The following is a 21,110-nucleotide window of genomic DNA, read 5'->3' as shown; positions in this document are numbered from 1 at the left end:
CCCACCTGGGACACAACTCAACGTTTTGGCCAGCTGATTCAACCTATGGATTCAGCAGATACAGATAAATTCATCCGGAGGAAGAACTGTCGAACTGCTTCTCTCTTAAAGTGAGCCTGCAGCTTTGATAAGTAAACACATTTGATTATACCTACTTCCATGTGTAAATAATTGAATTGTTCTTTTCTATAGACTGATTGATGGGGTTACATGTTTCAGTGTGAGCTTATTGATGAGTGATTGTCATTGAATGTTGTAGGCTATCTATAAAAAGATGTCTGTTTCCACGTTTCATTTGTTTGGTTTGCACTCTTTTTTTTGTTGGCTTTGCTGGTCCTGTTAGTTCAATTGTTCTACTGAACAGGTCGTACCGTTTTGTTAAGAAAAGCACAAGCAAATTCTCAGTTGTATTCTGAGGATAGGAAATTGCAAGTTTAATTTATTTAGCCTTTATTTATTATTTTATGATGTTCAGCGCAGTTTTCTCAGCTTGATTACAGAGGTGCGCGCGTGAGTGCGCGCGCGCGCGTAAGATTTGAAAAGGCACTCTTAATAGTATTTGAGGTTTAAGAGGAGGGTGTAATTGGTTTGAAAAAGCCCCTAAGTGTGTAAAACCAGACTTCAGTCCCATATTTCCAGTTAAATAGAGCTATTACCATGGAAATCTTCATAATTCACGTGAATTAATTGAGTCTGAGTCTTTAGATAACATTTGCTATGAAATAGCGATATACACAAATCTATTGATTTAGTAACATTTGTCGCTGATAATTTCCGTCAAAGGGAATTTATGTGGGATTTAAGTCAAATCAGAGAAGTTCAGACAGATGTTGTATAATTTATAATCAGTTGTTTTGTTGCCCTGTATCTGGAAGGCTACTGGATTTTACCGTCCTTGTAGTATCAGTCAGCTTAATTTAGTAAATACTGGTTCCATCTGCCAATATTGTAAATATCTGTTTGCCTGGAAATAACACAGTAAGAATGGACATTCTTACTGTGTTCAGAACAAATTAAAAATAATAATAATTTGGAAATATAATCAGCCCAGGAATTTGTTTCTGACATGAAAACAAAACCTGAAAAGCACATAAATATTAAGGTGTCTTATTGGAGCTCAATTGGTATAACCGGGAGGTCGAGGGTTTGACCCCCATCTCTGATGTGTCCCTGGGCAAGATAATAAACCCCGAAATTGCTCCATCTTTGGTGTATGATTGGGAATCAATCAGATTACTTACTTCTGAAAATCATTTTAGAGGGCGGCCTCTGCCATCAGTGTGTGAACGAGGAGTTGTGAAATGCACTTTGAGTAGTCAGGAGACCCCAAACTTGAATCCATTTATAATTTTAAAAGAAGGACATAGTTTCTCCATGGACCTACTGCACTATTAACATTTCAAACATGTCAAAGTGGACGCAAATAATTCCTGAACCAATCAAAAACTTAAACTGAATAGATTCTTTATTTCCAGCCAGGCAAAGGGGAATCAGTAAATCTTAATAATAATATTCTGTAAAAAGCAGCAGTTTAAAAACATAAACATCACACATACAGTAACAACACTTTATTGTCAGTCATTCTGAAGTATAGTCCAGTCTTCTTCCTTCTCTGCACACTTTGTTGAGTGAAGCCAACCATGATCCAGTCTGTACCATCTCTATAGCACGCCTTCCCACCTGATTTCATCATTTCCTCTTCACTCCTCTTTGAAGCTCAAGTCACAAACTAGAGAAAGATGGTCTGAGGGATAGCTAAAGGACGGGAGCCTGTTTGGCCCAATCTGCTCCTCAGTGGGCATGTCCAACACTGCGTCCACTCTCAGAGAGTCCTGACTGTACCAGATGTAATCCAGAGTGCTACAGCATTCCCCTGTAGGCCTGATCTTCCACGTCGTGTACTCTGGCTCAGTCAATCCATCCTGGCTGAGTTTCTTATAGGCTGAATCCAAACCAAGAGGTGACCCAGCAAAATGTCGGTACACTTCCTCAGTTGGGATTGCGTTGAAATCGCCACATATAAGCAGAGGAATGTAAGTGTTGGGGGCACCGATAAGCCCAGTGGGATTTATCTGGACCAGATTCTGGAGATTTCGTAAGAGGTCGGAGCCCTGGGCGCTGCGGAGCCACTCCCAGCCAGAACGAGCCTTTAGGTGGGTTACGGCCACGCAAACACATCTCCCTGTGCTCCGACAACGTAGCCTTGTCACTACGGCAACCTGGAGCAAAAAAGATGAGCGTGTGAGAGTTGTCTGTGACAAAACTTTTGAAGTGTTGGCTTTACATTTATTCTACCCACCTGATTTGTTGGAATCCTCATCGCAGAAAGCCGTATGTTCAAGCTGTCCAGGAATTCGAATCGCGACTGATCGTAGAAGAGCGCGCAACCGTCAGGCCCGTTGTTGCCCTCCACACCCAGACATGGTGACCAGGGTTTGGGGCAAAAGTTGCTGCTGTAACCCAGGCCTGCCAGGATGGGCTGGAAGGTGTCAAAGTAGTGGTCAACTTCCTGAAGACACAGGATATGAGGTCGGTAAGTGAGGATCTCCTCTAATATGAGGTACTTCCTTCGGGACCAGCTGAGGGCCTCCATGGGACATTGAACAAAACTGTCGAGTCCCTCGCCGAGAGCTGAGGAAGGCAGAGAAAGAAGATCTGACTTTAGAAGTGAGAGGCCTCAAGTAGCTAAACAATGATCATAAGAGCACGTGTTCCTGCTACATCTGGTCATGCTTACCCAAAGAATTACCATTATAAGGTAAATACAACTTTCTTGTTTACATTTACGTTAACTTGAAATAAGTAAAGTTTTAGTATTAGGGTTATGCTTGTGGAGTGAAAGGCTGTCATGTGTTTAAGAAAGTTTTAAAATGCAGTTTAAATAGTTTCTGTCATGATTTAGTTTTGATTTCCTGTCTTGTTTCTGTGTGTTAATGTTTCCTAGTGCAGTGTTTGTGTTTACTTGTTTAGTCTTTAGTTTTTCTTGTTTTATTTTGTAATGTCTTCTCCATGTTTTACTTTGTAGTTATCAGTGTTGTCTGATTTCCTGCCTCTGTGTGTTTCCCTCCTGTTTTGATTACCCTGATTAGTCTCACCTGTGTCATTAGTCTCACCTGTGTCTGATTACCCGCGTTTATTGAGTCTCAGTGTTTCTTCCCTTCTGTTTCGGTTCATTGTCTTTTGTAGTCCGTTGGTAAAGTATGTCGTTTGTCTCCCTGCTCCTGTGGATTACCTTGTTTTTTCTCCTTGTGGCTTTTTTGTGTGTGGAAATTTTGGATTTATAATTGCGTAAGTTTGTTCTTTTGTTTCAATAAATCTTTTGTTTTTTTTCCTGCAAGTGGGTCCTCCTGTGTTTTTTCCCCACCTGAAACCTGACAGATTCAGGAGCCATCGAGCTAGATGTCCAATAACAGTGTCTGATGATCCCCTTTTAAAACTGGTACAGCTAGCATGATAGCACATTGTTGCTTACATCACAACAATCAGGGACAGAGCATCATTAGCTCTCATTTGAGTATTTTTTCTAGATGCATGGAAAATGCCAGCTCCACTGTATAGACTGGTTTAAACTGAGACTTTGCTTTCCATCAACTCCAGGGGGAAATACCTGGTATGTTTGCAGTTTTGACAAGCAGTGTTAGTAGGTGTCATTAAAGAAGCAGCCTCTGTTACTAGAAACTGGATTGATGAAAGTTGCAAAGTAAAACGAATGAATAAAGCTACAGGCTTTAAAAACCACATCAAGGAGCTGATTCTGAGGTCTTTATTACCGGGCCTACCCTTTCACAATAAAATAAGTTTAAACACACTTTAATGTATGAATGTCATGTAACATTAGATAGTTGTTTACCTTGGGCTAGTATGTTCCACTGCATCACTCTAATGGTGCTACTGGTGGAGCCGTCTCCATCACTGAGGTGGGTGAACTTTCTATGGAAGCGTGGTGGTCTGTCTCTGAGGGCCTCCTCACATTGTTGAAGCAGCTCTGCTGGATCAGGGGGGCATAAAGGGGAGCCCTTCTGCTCCTGCAAGGTGGACATGACACTTGTCAACATTGATGGGACCCCATGAGGATGGTTAATACAGCGTCTCTCTTTTTTCCGGTATCAGAAAGAACACAACTGGAGTCACCTGGCAGAAAACTGGATCCAGGTTTCCCTCCACCGGCTGGCAAGAGCTCAAATGGGCCGGAGGGAGCGTGAGAGGTGACCTGCTGAGTGTTGGAGTCAGGACGCTGTACAGCCTGGTGGCCCCTCCACCCATTGGACACACTGATTGGAAGAAAACGACAAAGATGATGAGGTGGGTGTGAAAGCGATACTCGTATCACCCTGTAAAGGTACTCAGGAGACTGTTCACTGAAAGTTTTATCTTAATCTTGAAGATGTACATCGTGAACCAGCTTTACTGCGGGCTAATGTCTGCTCAGCTGGGGTGTCTGCTACAGAGAGAACTCAACAATGAAGCATTGTCTGCTCGGGAAAAACAGCGTAAACATTATTTCTAAATAGATGAAAAACTATCTTTTCTTCATTGTATAATGTTAATAGGTTTTTCATTGGTCAGTATTTACTGTGTCTGGGATTGGCTGATAATCCCGATGTTTTAGGGTTGAGGCTCGAGTAAAATCGATCATCAATTAAGATGACTGAAATCATGCCAAGACTCTCGAGTGTATTTAACTGATGACTGCAGCCAGCAGTGCCAGAAAAGGATATAGACAACAGATAACAGTAATCATACTGAACAAAAGCTGCAGAAAGGTGAGACATAGAAATTGAGAGGAGCTAAAGGGAGCAGCAGTCAGGACACAATTGTCTGATTCATCACCATGACTGTCCACTTTTACATTACAGCCAGCCATTCGATGAAGACTCGCACAAACTGGTTGTATCAGTTCAGCTTGTATACATTCCGATTCAGTTTGATAACCAGACAGTCCTTTCATAAAGCAGCAGTAGCCGACCTTCTCAAAGTGCATGTTTACAGATGCCACACCAGGTCAGTCATAGTAAACAGAGTCGCGTGCACACGTGCGCCATCTGTCCTAGTTTGTGCCTCCATGAGTATCCAACATGCTGCCTGTTTGTTTTGGAGAACTTTGATCTGCAGTAGGTCAAACCAAAGTGGGTCATTTTCCCTGCTCACTTAGCCAAGCCACACCAAGCTTGTTAAACAAGTTGACATAAACAACAGTTTTACAAATACTTGATATTCAGATTTTTTTATCTTAATCATTCAAATGTTTAGAAATGTTGTTGGTTTTTTAACTGTTCCAATTCTTAAGCAGGGTTATTATAAAAAAAATGTATTTAGTCATTGACTGTTTGAATTTTCTAAAACAGAAAGATTTCAGCCTATTCCAGGTACAAGTCATATTTAGTTGAGTTTTTAGATGGACAAGTTCTCCACGTTACGAGTTTGAAGAATTTGTTGAAGAAAAAAACACACTGAGCAAAAAGAGAAGGCTGAGCTCTTTCCATCTTTAGTTTTTGACTTACCTGTAATTAACCCTTTAATTACTGGGTAGATACAAATCAATAATACAAGTACGGACACGTGAATTCAGATTAATAGCAAAACAAAATGTTGTCAATAATAACTATACATTCTGTTTGCAACACTAAGATGACAAGCTGCTTCAAGCTGTTTGCACAAACCTGAGCTCGGCCCTTTTCTCTGTCAACACAATGTCGACCAGAAGAATGACGGGACTATAAAAGGAGAGCTCAGTTTGTGTTGGACCACTGATGTGTTTAAGATGTGTCCGCTCGATGAATACCAGGACGAGAGCAGCTTGTTAATCCTCTCGGCCACGCGTATAAAAAAAAGAGTTTGGTAGATTTAGATCTAAACATAAACACAGTTTTATGTGAGTTCAGAATCTGATATATGGTAACTGGACATGAGCTTGTACAGAGCTCAAAGCACTTTTTCCACCTCAGGTCTGCACAGTCACTGTCTGACAGCAGAAGCTGCTGTGTAAAGAGTCCATCAGTATAAAGTCATTAATACGTCGCTGCGTGGAGCTGAGTGTCTTGCCCAAGGACACATAGGATATGCGGTTGCAGTGCTGGGTATCGAACCCCCGACTTTCCAGTTAAAAGCCGACCTACCTATACAAAACTCACTTTCACTGTGACTCCTCCCCCCTCTGGTCTTTAAGTACATAAAACCACACTATTTATATACAGTCAAAACATAAACTCCTCTTGGGTAAAAAAACAAAAACAAACTACTCTTACCAACAGTGTCCATCACTTTCCACAGATTTGTCCTCTTTGCACTTGACTTTACCGTCTTTAACGCCTCCTCTCTATGCCAGTCACTCTAACAGGTACAGTATGTTGCTGTCAGTTGGTTTAGGTTTCCTGTTTCCACTGAATAAGGAGACTGTGAGAAATGTTTGTCTCTGTCTGAATGAAGAATTCTGACTCCCCACTCCTCCCTGCTGCCTATTAAACCTCAGAGAGAGAGAGAGAGAGAGAGAGAGAGAGAGAGAGAGAGAGATGGGGAGGGGGAGATTAGGAAGTATGGACGTCATCAGGCCATATGGAGTACTACAGGTCATGTTCTGGTGAGCGAGAGGGGCAGAGACTGCTGCTCTCTCACAGTCGTGCTCACTCATACTGAGAATGTAACCTATAGAGCACGATTGGATTACACTGTAATGAAAATACCAACTATTCAGCTTGTTAATTAAAAAAACCCTAACAACATAAATGAATAACTGCACATGTGCGTTAGTGTGACCCAGTGTGCATGCATGTTTGGCAATTATAACTTCCTTAAATTGCGTGTTGTAACACAATTTACCGTTACTATCGTTGCATCAGTGAACAGTGTTGTTTTCCATGTAGTATGTTTATCTTTTTACAGACTAATATCAACTACAGTGAGCACAAGAGCTGGAAATACAACTGAGTTATTGAATAGTTAGTGAATTAAAGTAATAAATAGCAGGTCTCAATCTGCGGCTTCAGACCGACTTAAGAGGGTCTTAGTATCAATGTGAGGATGGATTTATTTTTGCTAAACATAATGACTCAGTTCAGAGATTTAAGAATAAAACAGAACTTTATAAAGACTGAAATTAAGGTCAAATTGTGAGCGTGCCGTTGATACTTTCACTTTACATAATCAGACCAACATTCCAACTTGTTTTAATTTAAAAAGTCTCAGCTGACCTTTGTGCTGAGGGCTCATGTGGAAATGTGAGATTACTCAACTGATAGTCAGAACAGAAGCCTATTTACACTGTGACTGTGAGCATGCTAGCACGCTCATGCTCACTCTGCTGCAATACAGCCTCACACAGCTGAGAGCATGTTAGACTTGAAAAGATTTAGAGACAGCAGAGACAAGGAAATGTTTTTAAAGATTTGAGTTTTTCCTTATCAAAATGTCTAAATCATTTGCTTCTCAGAGAAAACTAATGGAATTCAAAACAATATTGTTCCTCATCACTTTGACAGGTTTTGCGACATGCATAGAGGAGTTTCTTTGAACAATGTGGTTTTGTGTGGCAGCTATAAGAGAAGCACAGATGGACAGTATAATAACCAGTATGGTCTAAACTTGCTCTGTTTGTAAAGTACCTTGTGATAACATTTGTTTTAGATTGATAGATTAGAGTCTTTATGAGACAAACATATCAGCATCACACATCCTTCAGTCAGCATGTCAACTTGGAATGTAAAAAGAAACAAAAACAACTGTGTAGTTCTCAATCAGCATTCTGCAGATCTCTGTGAGACATCCATCTGTGAACATAGATAACACCAACTCTGTGAATATGAACAAGTCCAAATCCGGCTCTTGGTGTGTGCAGAATAATTCTTTTTTTTTTTTTTACGAGTGGCGACCCAGCCATTTAATTCTCCTTGATCTGCATCCTGTAATCCCGTAGATTAGAGTCGAGACACAAATATGTTCATGCTCCACTGTGTTGCTCTGACGTCAGCACAGTGCTGCGTCTGTGTTAAAAAGCTTGCCTGACTGAGATGACTCACTTGCGTAGACCGGGGATGGAGCATTGTCTCTTCACATTACAACAGGTCGCGTGACACATCATGACGACAGGCACAGCGTGATACGGACATTTATGGTTTCCACATGACGAAGCTTTTTTTTTTTTACAGTAGCAGAAGAGAATAAACTATTTGTCACTAGCACTCCAGCAAATAATTGCAAAGAAGGTGAACAAGCGGTCATTGATAATATATCTGTGTGTGTGTTTGTATGCCTGTGTGCGCGTGTGTTCATCAAGCATTAAAGGCAGTGTGGATCATTTCCTGTGAACAGCCAGAACAATTGAATGAAGTGGGGTGACGAGGTCCATGAAATGAGAAAAGAGAGAGGTTCTGCGTGTAAATGTGGATGTGTCGATGCATGTAATGAGGCAGCAGCCTTCCACGTACAAATGTCAGGATGCCGATAAAGGATACAGCGACATGTTTTTGTGAGTGAGAGGGCGTGTCACTGTATCTTTCATTGGCATGCTGACATTTCTACGTTGAAGGGCAGCTGTCTCTATACATGCACGGATGGGTTTGTGTTCATGACTCTCTTCATGATCTTAAAGTTCCACTACTGCTCAAAGAGAGCCAGTACAGAATATTACATAGACTTGTTAAAACAAAATGAATCCTCAGATCTCCGCCCTCTGTGAAGTGTGAAAAAGAAGGGACGTACTATCACTGTCTAAGCCAATGTCCCTTAATATCCAGGTTTTGGAAAAATGTTGCCCAGGAGCTTGGCTTAATTTTTTACAGAAGAGTAAAACTGAGACCAGCATTGTTTCTCCTGAACGTACCTACGCATCAGTTCTCTCTATCAACAGGGCGGCTTGTTTTAATGGATGAACTTAGCGAGGCGATGTGTTCCGTTTCATCAGTCACACAGTGGTATAGAGAAACACTGAAGGTTTTTTTTTTTTTCCTGTGGAAGACCTCAGTGCTAAATTAAAGGGCAATAAACTATTTTATAATATTTGGCAACCCTTCATGGGTAAATATTTGAAAAATATATATCAAATAAATAAATAAATAAGAAGTTCCAAAACACTACCAATACAGAATCTATGCAAACAGCAGAGGGTATTATGGCCTATTTTTGGTGGAGACATTAAGCTTAATTTGACAAACTGTAAGCTTTCTTGTTGAAATAAGATTCTAATTACAGCCACGCTAGCAGCCTCCTGGAGCTATATACATGCTGATACACGGCAGGTAGAACGTTTAAAAGGACAGTTAAAGTTTTTGGAAGTGGGGAGGGGCTTCTCAAAAGTAAGTGCACTTTACCTACATACAGTAGATAGTAGTCAGCATGGCCCGTTTGGAAAATAAGGTACTACCAACATGGAACTGTTGCATTTAAAAGAAAGTCTATCATGTCCAGAAACATTTCACTATTGTATTTTTATTTAAATTTTGACCACTTTATCTTAACATTTTTAGTTTGTTGACCCTGCATTCTTATGCATAAAGCACGCGGTATCAGACGTTCTGTTCAGTAGTTATTCAAAAAGGCAACAAATAAAATCATTATACTATGTTTTTACGAATCGTATTTCCAGCTGACATACAGCACATATACATGGCACAGCGTGTGTTGTATGAGTATAAGTGGTACCTGACACCCAGATGAACTAGTTAAATGTATTAAAAAATACAACTGTACACTTCAACTGAAATGTTTTTTGATTGAAATGTAGGACTTTTTAGTGGTGGCTTGGGACTCCTTTAACTTTGGTATACTGTACAGCTCAGAGTCCAATGTTGGATAGTTTCAACAAACGGGGAGCACGCTGGCTGTTCTCTACTGTATATAATAGTACATTTACTATTGTTAAGTACCTCTTCAAGCACCACTTGAAGAAACCAAAAGTATCCCTTTATCGTTTAGTATGCTAGCATTTGTGGATTAGCAATAAACACAAATAAAGGTAAAGGGGAGCCTGTTGGAATTATTAATATTTTTTAAATATCTGTTAATAAACTCCAGTTTTCAGTTTAAAACTTTAAAGGGTTCAACAATACAGCTGTGTTTCAACATTTACCAACTTCACCTATAGTGCTGCTAAGATACCTCCTGATAAATAGGACACTCTTACACATGTGAGCACGCATGTGTAGCCTACATACTGTACCTGTAGGTTGTTGTGTAGCTACATCTCTCTGACCTTTGGACAGGCGAGCTGAGTTTAACATAAAGACAAGGTGAAGGCTGCTCATTTAAGTTTACAGGAGCCACAACAACAGCTAACCACAGATATTAAGCCTAGTTCTGTCAGTTTTAACTGTTGTTGTGTGATCTTAGCATTCGGAGTGTTGAGTCAAAGTTAGCACATTTTAGCTGTTGTCCTGAGGTTCCATCTCATCCATGTCTCTGAAAGTTTCTTGTTGAAAGCAAACATGCCGTGACAGTTTACTAACGCCACAGCTAGCTGTAGCTGTCATTCGCATAACTCGCTGCGTTTCTGATAATGGTCGATGGCGTAAAAGTGTTAAGAGGTTTTCTAAATTGTTTAATTGCTTTCAATCAATAATATAGGCAACTTATTAGCAGGCTAAAAAAATAATTTGTCCTGACAAGAATTTTACAGAATTGGACATCCCACCTTGATTGACTCCGCTGACTCCTGAAAACACGGCAAGCCTCACCTTCAGTCTTTCTGGTCATGAACAATCAGTAAGAACAGCTCTTTCTGTCTGAACCATGTTCACACACGCCTTTTCCTCAGCAAGATAAAACGTAACTGAGCCTTTAAGTTTAAAGGTCAGAGTATGGCAAATGGACTGTAAACATTAATGGACTGTGTGACATCACCTATCTGTTACTGCAGGGGGCTTTGAAGTCCCACAGATGGCTGTGCTCAGGCGGGTTTTAAGCCTCCTACACGCCTTATTATGAACAACTCTTGTCCTTCATAAAATCAAAATGATGAGTTATTAGAAAACGCATCCACCTCCACACAGTGTTTGTCGATCGAGGCATGACCAGTCAGACTAATTTAATTTTCTGAACCAGGTTTGTGCTGTAAAAACAGGAAGGGAACTTCACTGGAACTGGAAGTTCACTGGAGCATCTCTGGAACTTTACTGGGGCTTCCACTGTTCAGTCTCACATTCAGCCCCTGCAGTTGTTGATTTGAGCTTGATTGAATTTATTTCTCATGTCTGCACTGAGTCTTAACTTTTTTTTAAATATGCGACACAATTGCTAGTAAATAATCAGACTACCTGTTTATGTTTTCATATGACTTATTACTGCACTCATTTAATCCAAAGTATAACTTCATAAAAAAAACTACCAATGGATTGTATAACGCTACTTAACAGCATTTCATAGAGCCTTCCTGTCAACACGCTATATACCGGTAATTGTTTTACTGCTAAATGGGATAATTAATGACTGCTTATTAAGGTTAAACTAGTGTCGTATCCTGGAGTTCTCTAAAGGGAACCCTGTTAGAACTCTGCAGCAGTGCTGGAGGTAAGTAAGGCTAGCATTCAGAAACCTAAAATTACTGAACCAAACCAAAGCTTGGTGGAAATGTAGGATGGTATTAATCATGACAGAGAAGTAAAAACCTGTCCACTGCTTCCACGCTTCTTCTCAGTGCCAACTCCACATGACCCAAACAAAGCTCTTTATCTCAAGTTATTGTGCAAAATACTTAACAGCAAAACATCCATAGGTGTTTTTTGACTTAACAGCAACTCATGTCCTTTAACGGAAGATAAAAAGCTGCGTAAACAGCAAAGTGTGCACAGAAACCGCTGTGTTTGTAGAACAAATCTTCCCATCTCCATGTTTTCTCGCTGACACACAACTTCAACATTAGACGAACACAGACAAAGGAGAATATCCTAAAAATAATCTCAATCACTTTCAAGCCAAGTCTATATCCAAACATGTGGGATCAAACTGTCACTGCTGGCTCACATGGCACAAAGAGTTCCTTGTGTTTGTTTATCTGAAGACTTACCTTGTCTACTGGAATACGCTGATTTCTGTTCCACTCCTCTTGTGCGGCTGCGTCTTTGTTTTCAGCTCTCTTCTCGGGCCTTTCTTACGGTTCTTATAGGGTGTGACACACATGGAGAGAATGTTGTGTTCTGTGCATGTGTCGGCGTGTTGTTGTCCACAGGATAGGAAGTGGCTGCGTGACCCTCTCAGCACACAGCAAGGTCACAGTGGAGAAGCCTGATCCCTTCTGCCCCCTGCTGGTAGGAGCGGAGTCACACTTCAAGCAGGGAGTCTAAAGAGAAGGAAAAGTTGATGTCAGTATTTATTCTGGGTTCATTTAAAATAACAGTGTAAACATTTTTACATATCTTCTTTAATCATTGTTAAAATAATTTGTCTTTACAACAACAGAAATTAAAGAAACTTGGGAATAACTAAAGTCTGAAAAACCTCTTCCCATAGTAAAGATTTTCACTTTCTGTTCAAAAGTTTAAGAAAGATAAATTATGAATTTCATGTTTTAGAACCGTTATGATTTTTTTTAATAGTCATGCACACTACAGTTTGTAAATTAACAGTTTTTCTAAGTACTGAATCTGATGTCATTTTGTAACTTCAAGAAAAAGCAGAAAAAGTCATTGAATCGTGTTCATGTAAATAATTGTTTCACAAACTAACTACTTTTACATTCACCTCTAACAACCAGTTTAATGCCACTGAGACACAGAGCTCGGTGGTCTCAGGAAATAAAACACAAATACAAACATCTGTTGAAAATGAAGCCCCTGTTAAATATGGACTTTAGTTGTTGAGTTGAACCACTCAATAAACTTATGTTATTGCTCGAGCTGTTATAGCTGTTATTTTTAAAGATTAAAAAAAAGAATCTTAAGTGTCACCGTATATGTATTCATGTGACAAATTCAAATGACACATTACCACGACTGGTGAGCAGCTTTCACTCACTCGTCTTTTATTAAGTAGGGCTTAGGATGCTCAGCGGTTGGACGTTTTTGTTGGGAAGAGTAAGAAATGCTAGATGAATTTGAAATGGCAACACTTCGAGCTTTTATTGTACCTCGTCAGAGGACGAGCACAAAATGTGAGCCATTCACTCCACCGAGCCGACATGCACAGTGTCACGACTCTGACGCCGAAGCTGCTTATGTTTCCTATTTATTTACATCTGTGCCTTTCCAGCTTTAAATTTGATGTCAACCTATGTCAGTAAAAAACGGTTAATGTAATATAGTGACGCTCCAGTTCAAAGCAAAGTAGGATTTATATTCCACTTAACTAGTCCTGTCCATTTCTAATCATAAAGCAACATAGATTCCCTAAAATGGACCATGATCTAATAAGTGACGCTGCCTTCACAGCAGATATTTATAGACAAAGCTCTACTGTTCCAACAACAAAGGCAGTGCAGGAATAACTGAACTCGTGTGGTCAGTGACCAGTTAGTGTTACTGTGACCAGTTTCTTTACCAAAGATGGGTACTGAAACTAAAACAGTGTCTTTGATACAGAGTATCAAAGGAGTGAATATGTCCCACTTTGAATGTTTCACTCTGAAAGGAAAGTGGTATTTCATATTTTTATATAAACCCAACAGACACGAGCTCGTATAACTTGTCATACTTTATTCAAGACAGTATCACAACACTATCACGACACGGCAGGCCAGAAGAATTTTGAGCCAACCAGAAAAAGGGACGCGTCTCAAATCGGCTGCTCTACAGTCGCCTTATCTCCCAGTCGTTTGCTAAAGTTTAACATCTGTTGGTGTAGGACTGTGTTCACAGTCCCTAACATTTGTCTTCTGCTCTTAAGATGGTCCAACATGGCAGCCAGTGACATCAGAATACCTCCATCATTGCCCTGACAGTCCTGAGTTGCCAGTAAATCCTCTTTCCATGCGTCCTGTAAACTCTCAAACAGGGACGACATCTCCTGCTTGTACTTCTCGACTTCCTGCCAGTACCTGTCTCTGTCCCCCCTGGCTGTGTCAACATCCTCTGTCATCTGTCTGATACAGAGATGCAGCCTGCTGTTCTCCATGCTGACCTGCTCCACTTTCACCGTATTATCATAGATGCTCATCTCCACTGCTCTCAACTCCGAGGCCTGTTTGTCGAGCACATCTATGTGACTCGCACGCAGCTCCGCCAGCTCAGCCTTCATTTCCTCTTTCGGCTGAAGAAGGGATCTGGTTTTCTCCTTCATCCCCTCGATCGACAGCTCGAGGTATTTGTTCTTTCTGCGAAGCTCGAAGGTCAACGATTTCAGCTTCTGGTGCCTTGACTTCTCTTCACTCCAGCTTCCCTCCACCTCCTCCAGCTCCCCCTCGTTCTCCTCCATCTCCCTCTGCTTCTCCTCGTTGCTGCTCATGTGGATCTCCGTTCCTGCGATGCACTGCTCTATTTCCTGTCGGAGTTTGGCCTCTTTCTGTTGGTACTCCACCTCGCAGTCCTCCGTATACTTAATCATCAAGTTCTCGTCAACGCTCTGGGGATGTCGCTGATGAAGTATAGCCTTCTCTTCTTGAAGCTCCTCATATCTGTTCCTGGTGCTACTAATATCATTTTCCATTTTCTGCACGTGCTCTTCCTGCTTCCTTTTCACCTCCACCATTAGCTTCTTTAGCCTCCCCTTCTCCTCCTCAAGATGCCCAATGTTCTTCTTCTCTGTATCCAGATTCCCACAAATCTCTTCCTGATTCCTCTCAAACACGCGCTTGTTGATCGTGCAATCATCGGAGAGATCTCTGATCTGCTTGTCCATCTCGTTGATCTCTTTGCTGTGTTTGACGATGGAGGAGATGCGCTCCTCCAGCTGCAGCCTGGACTGCTCCAGCTGCTGTGAGGCTAAAAGATACTCAGTCTTGACTTCACTCTCTTCATCCTGCTGCCACTCGAATATCTCCAAGACTTTTGCAAGTGAGTCTTGACAGCGTACTCTTTGTGTGTGACCCTCGACTATTTTACCTTCAGCTATGGTGATTTCCTCTTTAAGCTGTAGGATTGTAACCCTGAATTCATCCTTCATCTCGCTTAATTTTTTCGTCAAGGTTTCTCTTTCCTGTTTTAATCCTTGATGTGTTTGGGTCTCCTCCTCCAGCTGTTTCCTGTACTGACACTGAGAGTCAGTCAGTCTTCTTATATTGCCCTCCAGCTTGGCTAATTCAATTGTGAGCTCACCGAAATGTGCATTGCTTTCGAGGCTCTTATAATTAACTCTGTCTAAATCGTTTCTGCACCTACTGACTGTTTGCTTCTGCTGCGTAATCTTCTCTTCCGTCTCGATCTCTTCTTTTGCCAGGCTCTCTTTCTTTATAGAAAAAGCCTCTCTCTCCAGCGTCATATTTTGTAGCACTGTTATTGTATCCTGTTCCACTGCAGCTATGGTGGACTTGAGCTCCTCTATATGCTCCAGAGTCTGATCCAGCTTAGTCTGCAAGCAATACTTAAAGGTGATTTGATCGTTGAGAGCCGCTATGATGTCTTCATGTTCAGCTTTCACCTGCTCTCGCTCTGGGTGCAGGGCTTCGTTTTGGCTCAGGAGGGCTTCCTGCCTCTTCACGGTCCTGCCTTGTTGCTGGATCACTTTGTGGAGGTCTTGGTGCAGCTGCTTTATCTCATCTGCATTAGATGCGCGAGCTGCTGCCACGTCAGCCATGATCTCCTGACTTATCCTTTCATTTGTGTTGTTAATTTGGTGTCTAAGTTTACTGTTTTCTATCGTTTCCACCTCCAAGTGCTCATGGGTAGCACTCCGGTCTCCCTCCAGTTCCGTGACAGCTGCAGTTATCTCAGACAGATGGAGGCTGGCTTCATTTGAAAACGGAACTCGGTCTTCTTTCAGCTGCTTGTCCAGCTCCTTTATATGCTCCAGAGCGACCATGACGGCCGGGGAGTCGGGGACCAAGCATGAAGCCATGTCGAGTCGGTGTTAGCGGTCGAAGATGTGTCAGCAGTTCAAAGTTTTCTACCACCGATAAATGGTGAGCGAGGTTGCCATGGGAACATCTGTCCAACCACGAAGAAGACAGCGTGCTACGGAAAGTCGGCAAGGCCAAGATAGTAGCTGTGGCTAAACATTCACTAATTACTGGATGATACACATAGGCTACTTTATCGCATTAAGGTAACCTAATGGAATGAAATAAAGTTTAGTAAATGTGTAAATACAAGCCGGGTGACCTGAGAAGCATGAAATTACTAGTGGTTAGAAAATGTGAGCTGGTTACAACTAGTGTATCGTAATTACAGCATTGTAGCAAACTTAGCTCACCAAAAGCGCTTTTGCATAATTCCAAACTTAAAAATATAGCCACTACCGAGCAAACGTTCGTCGACGCATAGTTGAATTTCACTCACCTCGTTTTTGAAGCTGTTGTCCAAAATACGCACAAGCAGACTGTCACGCTAGCCCTGGGTTGCCAGTTTTGAAGGCTTCACGTAAATCGTTGTAAAGGGAAGGGCGTGAGGCTTTGCTGTCGCAATGTCGCATAGAGTATGCTGTAAAAAAAAACAAAGTTCAGAAGTTTACATTCATCTCTAAAGTTGTACAATCACGTATTTCAAGCCATTGAAAACTAACAATAGCCTTTAATAAATATAATTGCACCTGGGGGAATATACCTTATGTTATGCTTATGCTTTCTGATTTATTGATCTGACTGTTTGGTCTCGATATGGGGACATTCGGCGTATCTTTAAGATATTGTTAGACCTATAGTGAACTTTTAATTGTTCAGAAGTAAAGCTATTTCTGATGCTGAACGAGAGAATGATCATCTTTGGCATCACTCTTCGTGATGCATGATGTGAGGTACAATCTGCCTTACTCAAGAGACAACCAATAAGTGTCACATATAGTAATTCAGAAAAACTGCAGATTTGTTCTAATGCAATACGCCTCCCTCCCTACAAAGGTAATTATAAATGACCAGTACATGCATATTTCGGAGTGAGTGTTTAAAATCTTACATATAGACTTCTATTTTCTGATTTTAATCTCGTCACAGCCACAATTCGGCTAATTTTTTGAGGAAAATGCAATAATTTTCTGAAGCCTTCTTCTGAGATAATTGACTTCAATAAGCAATAAGCTATTTAATTGAACGGAGCTTTTTTTTATTATTATTTTTTTTTTTTACTGTCTTCCCACAACAGGACCTGGCAACCCTGTCCGGTCTAAGTGTTTGCCACTTCAACACTTAACACTTTTTATTTTTACATTTCTTCATTTACATCCTTTTTGAAAGTTACAAACAAGGTTAACTCTAATGTTATCAATGAATAACAATTCTTAATGGCCAATTTAAAAGTCATTGTCAATATAATAAAAACATTTAATATATAATAAACACGTTTACCTTCCTAAGACTAGACGGGACTTTTTTTTAAAACCGGAGTGGGATATCGGTAGACAAAATTACCCTCAAAATGTCCCTCTGAAGTTTCGAGATAACACGGAACCTTTAACATGGAGAGCATCTTTCATTACGGACTATAAACTGCGTTGCTCCAGTGTAGTAATCAACAACAGTGGTGTAGAGCCTCGTAGACATAGATACATCTATGCTCGTAGATACCGACTGATTGATTCAGTTAGCGCACACAATCAGCAAACGACATGGATGATATTTTAAATATAAATTTAAAATCGTTTGTAGAGGCCCGAAGCTTAGATTCGTGGTTAACATTTGAGCAGCCAGCATCAGAGCAGGACAGCGTGGAAACAGCGAGGGAGGGTCAAGAAAGACACCAGGAGCTGAGTGTCAGAGATGTGGACCAACTTCAACAAGAAAGGCAAGAAGCAACCCATGACAGGAACACAACATGGGCTCTTTCAGTGTTAGAAGACTGGTTAAAGGAAAAGAAAATGTCCACAGACTTTGGAAGTTACAAGGCAGAAGATCTCAATCAGGTGCTGGGGTCATTTTATGCATCTGTTCAAAATGCCAATGGAAAGACGTACTCCATTGGTAGTTACAAAGGTTTGAGGGCTGGGATAAGTCGATATTTTTCAGTGTATGATATAATACACTCTCCTACATTCAAATCAAGCAACGAGGTTTTTAAATCTGTTATAGGAAACCTGATCAAAAACGGACATTATGTGGGTCAACACTTTCCCCCCATCTCAGCTGCAGATTTAAAGCTCATCAGGGCTTCAGAGGCGTTGTCTCCTAACACAGCAACTGGACTGGTCCGAAAAGTGTGGTTCGAGATACAGCTGCATCTGTCAAGGCGAAGCAGAGAAGGTAATAGAGACTTAAAAAAAGACTCTTTTATTTTGAAGCATGATGTGAAAGGCAATGAGTACATTTCACTTTCCCACAAAGCTCAGAGCGAAAACCATAAAGGAACCAAAGACCCATGTATGGAAAACAACAAGGGACGTATCTACGCTGAGCCCGGAAATCCAAACTGCCCAGTGGTCTGCTTTAAAAAGTATTTATCCCATTGCCCTCCTAAAGCAAAAGCCTTTTACCTTCACCCTATTAAGTTGCCTCAGTACCTACTGAACAGTCGAGTGATGTGGTACACTCGTGAGCCCATGGGGCACAATTTCCTCGGTAAGCTGTTACCTGAAATCAGCCAGGCGGCCGGGCTTTCAAGGATATACACTAACCACAGCTTGAGGACCACTGCTGTACAACTCCTCTCACAGGCTGGTCTTGAGAGTTGTGAAATAATGAAAGTTACCGGGGACAGATGTGACAGCAGCCAGAGGAGCGACTGCAGTCCACACAGCAGCAACACAGCTGGTGAGTGCATCTCTATGTCTGTATTCACACTACAGCTAAAAGTCACCTGGAAAAGATATTTTTTCTCCTATGTGATTTTAAAAAAATGTATCAGTATTAACAGCACAGATCACATTGAATCGTTTTAAGTCACATGGGGTTCACTTACATATGTGATTTCCGACTGAAAGTTTAATCCAGGACACATTTCAAAAGCAACGTGAACAGCCAAACACAAAAGATCCGACCTGAGCCTTGAATTAGTATTAAGACTTGCAGTGTGAATGCGTCGCAGACTAAGTCTCTGATCTTTTCAGATTAACCTTCACCATAAGTGGAAGTGATACTAAAAATGTTTGAAGACATAACGCTTTCCTTTTTATGCTTAAAGTTGTATCAACTGCAAAGACCCAACGAGAGCCGGAAGAAGACGGAAATATCAACATCAGTATTCCTTTAGATGTTGAGCTCACCCCAAAAAGAAATGGTAAGTTCAGTTTGAATTCTAATTATTGAATGCATTAAAAAAGATAATAAGACATAAGACGATTGGATTGTCAGTTGACTGTGAATGGCAGGGTCCGGTGGGATGTCTTACAGATCGGTTCATTTAGGATTAAACAGGCTATTGTGATGTGTTGCGGGCTCAGTTGCATGAAAAAAGGAAAAAGTTCCTTGTCAACTGTTCATTCTTACATACAATTTAAGAAGCCTCTGAGAATAACAAACCCAGATGATTTTCAAGTATAATTATTTTTTCAACTTTGAAAGCGCTCCAGTGAAAGAACTAATGCTGGACTGTAAACACATGTTCACAGCAAAAGATTCAAAGGGTGTGACAGAGTAATAGACTGCTCGGATGAGTGATGGAGAGAGAGGTCAATCAAAGTACATTTCTCTACTTCTTGATTCATGTTTACAGGCTGATTGTAAGTCTCTGTCAATTTAAAACACTTCACACACAACTGCACCTATTGTTTTCAAGACTTGACAAATGTACTTTAAATCCTAAATGCAATGGTTTTTTTTAGCAGCAGTTAACACAAATTTAATCTCAGCCGTTAAAGTTTTGATAAAATACAGAAATTGGTGAATGTTGTTTATGGCAGTCGTTAAGCGGCGTTGCACCAGTTTAGTAAATCAGCGTTGGTGCAGACTCTTGTTGACACTGAACAGTTGTTTCAGTCAGACATACAACATCAGTAAATGACATGGATGTTTTTTTAAATGTTCATTTAAATTCCTTTGTAGAGCACCGAACTACAGAATCCTGGCTAAAGGCTGACCAACCACCAGCAAAGAAAATAAAAGTAGAGGAGGAGGACGCAATGGAAACGGCGAGGATGGTTAGAACAAGATACAAGGTGTTCCATCCAAAAGATGTAGACCTACTTGAAAAAGAAAGGCAAAAAGCAAACGCACAGAGGAACACAGCATGGGCTTTTTCAGTGTTAGAAGACTGGTTAAAGGAAAAGAAAATGTCTACAGACTTTGGAAACTATGAGGCAGAAGACCTTAACACGGTGCTGGGTTCATTTTATGCATCTGTTCAAAATGCCAATGGAAAGACGTACTCCATTGCCAGTTACATAGCTTTGAGGGCTGGGATAAGTCGATATTTCTCAGCGTTTGATATAATGAACTCTCCGACCTTCAAATCAAGCAACAAGGTTTTTAAATCTGTTACAAAAAACCTTCGCCAAAATGGACATTATGTGGGTCAACACTTTCCCCCCATCTCAGCTGCAGATTTAAAGCTCATCAGGGCTTCAGAGGCGTTGTCTCCTAACACAGCAACTGGACTGGTCCGAAAAGTGTGGTTCGAGATACAGATGCATCTGTCAAGGCGAAGCAGAGAAGGTAATAGAGAATTAAAAAGAGACTCTTTTGTTTTGAATCATGATGAGAAAGGCAATGAGTACATTTCACTTTCCCACAAAGCTCAGAGCGAAAACTATAAAGGAACCAAAGACCCATGTATGGAAAACAACAAGGGACGTATCTACGCTGAGCCCGGAAATCCAAACTGCCCAGTGGTCTGCTTTAAAAAGTATTTATCCCATTGCCCTGCTGAAGCAAAAGCCTTTTACCTTCACCCTATTAAGTTGCCTCAGTACCTACTGAACAGTCGAGTGATGTGGTACACTCGTGAGCCCATGGGGCACAATTTCCTCGGTAAGCTGTTACCTGAAATCAGCCAGGCGGCCGGGCTTTCAAGGATATACACTAACCACAGCTTGAGGACCACTGCTGTACAACTCCTCTCACAGGCTGGTCTTGAGGGTTGTGAAATAATGAAAGTTACCGGGGACAGATGTGACAGCAGCCAGAGGAGCGACTGCAGTCCACACAGCAGCAACACAGCTGGTGAGTGCATCTC

At 41.1% G+C, this 21,110-nt stretch overlaps 3 protein-coding genes across 7 annotated transcripts in view; 1 reads left to right on the top strand and 2 right to left on the bottom strand.

Annotated features, from left to right (window-relative positions):
* Positions 1-1,447: 1,447 nt before the first annotated feature.
* LOC306819699 (nocturnin-like) lies at positions 1,448-17,035 on the bottom strand. 3 transcript variants are annotated; one of them, XM_079337155.1, is made up of 7 exons: positions 16,353-17,035; positions 11,993-12,265; positions 6,246-6,455; positions 4,132-4,271; positions 3,851-4,025; positions 2,300-2,631; positions 1,448-2,219 (listed from the first exon to the last, which is right to left on the bottom strand). In XM_079337155.1, exons 3-7 carry the CDS (start codon positions 6,256-6,258, stop codon positions 1,701-1,703), a joined length of 1,179 nt encoding a protein of 392 aa, XP_079193281.1. In that variant the 5' UTR covers positions 6,259-6,455; positions 11,993-12,265; positions 16,353-17,035; the 3' UTR covers positions 1,448-1,700. The 3 variants fall into 3 exon arrangements, with proteins under 3 accessions (XP_079193281.1, XP_079193282.1, XP_079193283.1); XM_079337156.1 differs by lacking the exon at positions 16,353-17,035 and adding an exon at positions 16,313-16,336; XM_079337157.1 differs by lacking the exon at positions 6,246-6,455 and having other exon boundaries at positions 16,353-17,033.
* The window catches only part of LOC306819689 (uncharacterized protein), a 28,559-nt gene continuing 11,668 nt past the window's right edge, over positions 4,220-21,110 (top strand). Inside the window, exons 1-4 of one of the 3 annotated variants that reach the window (XM_079337129.1) lie at positions 4,220-4,302; positions 18,128-18,751; positions 19,122-19,217; positions 19,982-21,097. In XM_079337129.1, the coding sequence (XP_079193255.1) occupies positions 18,364-18,751; positions 19,122-19,217; positions 19,982-21,097 (1,600 nt within the window). In that variant the 5' untranslated portion in view covers positions 4,220-4,302; positions 18,128-18,363. Of the gene's footprint in view, positions 4,303-17,158; positions 18,752-19,121; positions 19,218-19,981; positions 21,098-21,110 lie in introns of those variants that run through there. The other 2 variants (XM_079337128.1, XM_079337127.1) reach the window with 2 other exon arrangements.
* On the bottom strand, positions 13,597-16,017 carry ccdc175 (coiled-coil domain containing 175). The gene has a single exon (XM_079337134.1). The coding sequence runs from the start codon at positions 15,910-15,912 to the stop codon at positions 13,696-13,698; it is 2,217 nt and encodes a 738-aa protein (XP_079193260.1). The 5' UTR covers positions 15,913-16,017; the 3' UTR covers positions 13,597-13,695.

Source organism: Symphodus melops (genome assembly GCF_947650265.1).
Source record: "Symphodus melops genome assembly, chromosome: 2".
Taxonomy (NCBI): Eukaryota; Metazoa; Chordata; class Actinopteri; order Labriformes; family Labridae; genus Symphodus; species Symphodus melops.
Note: the sequence above shows the minus strand (reverse complement) of the source record. Positions and strands in the feature narration are given on the sequence as shown.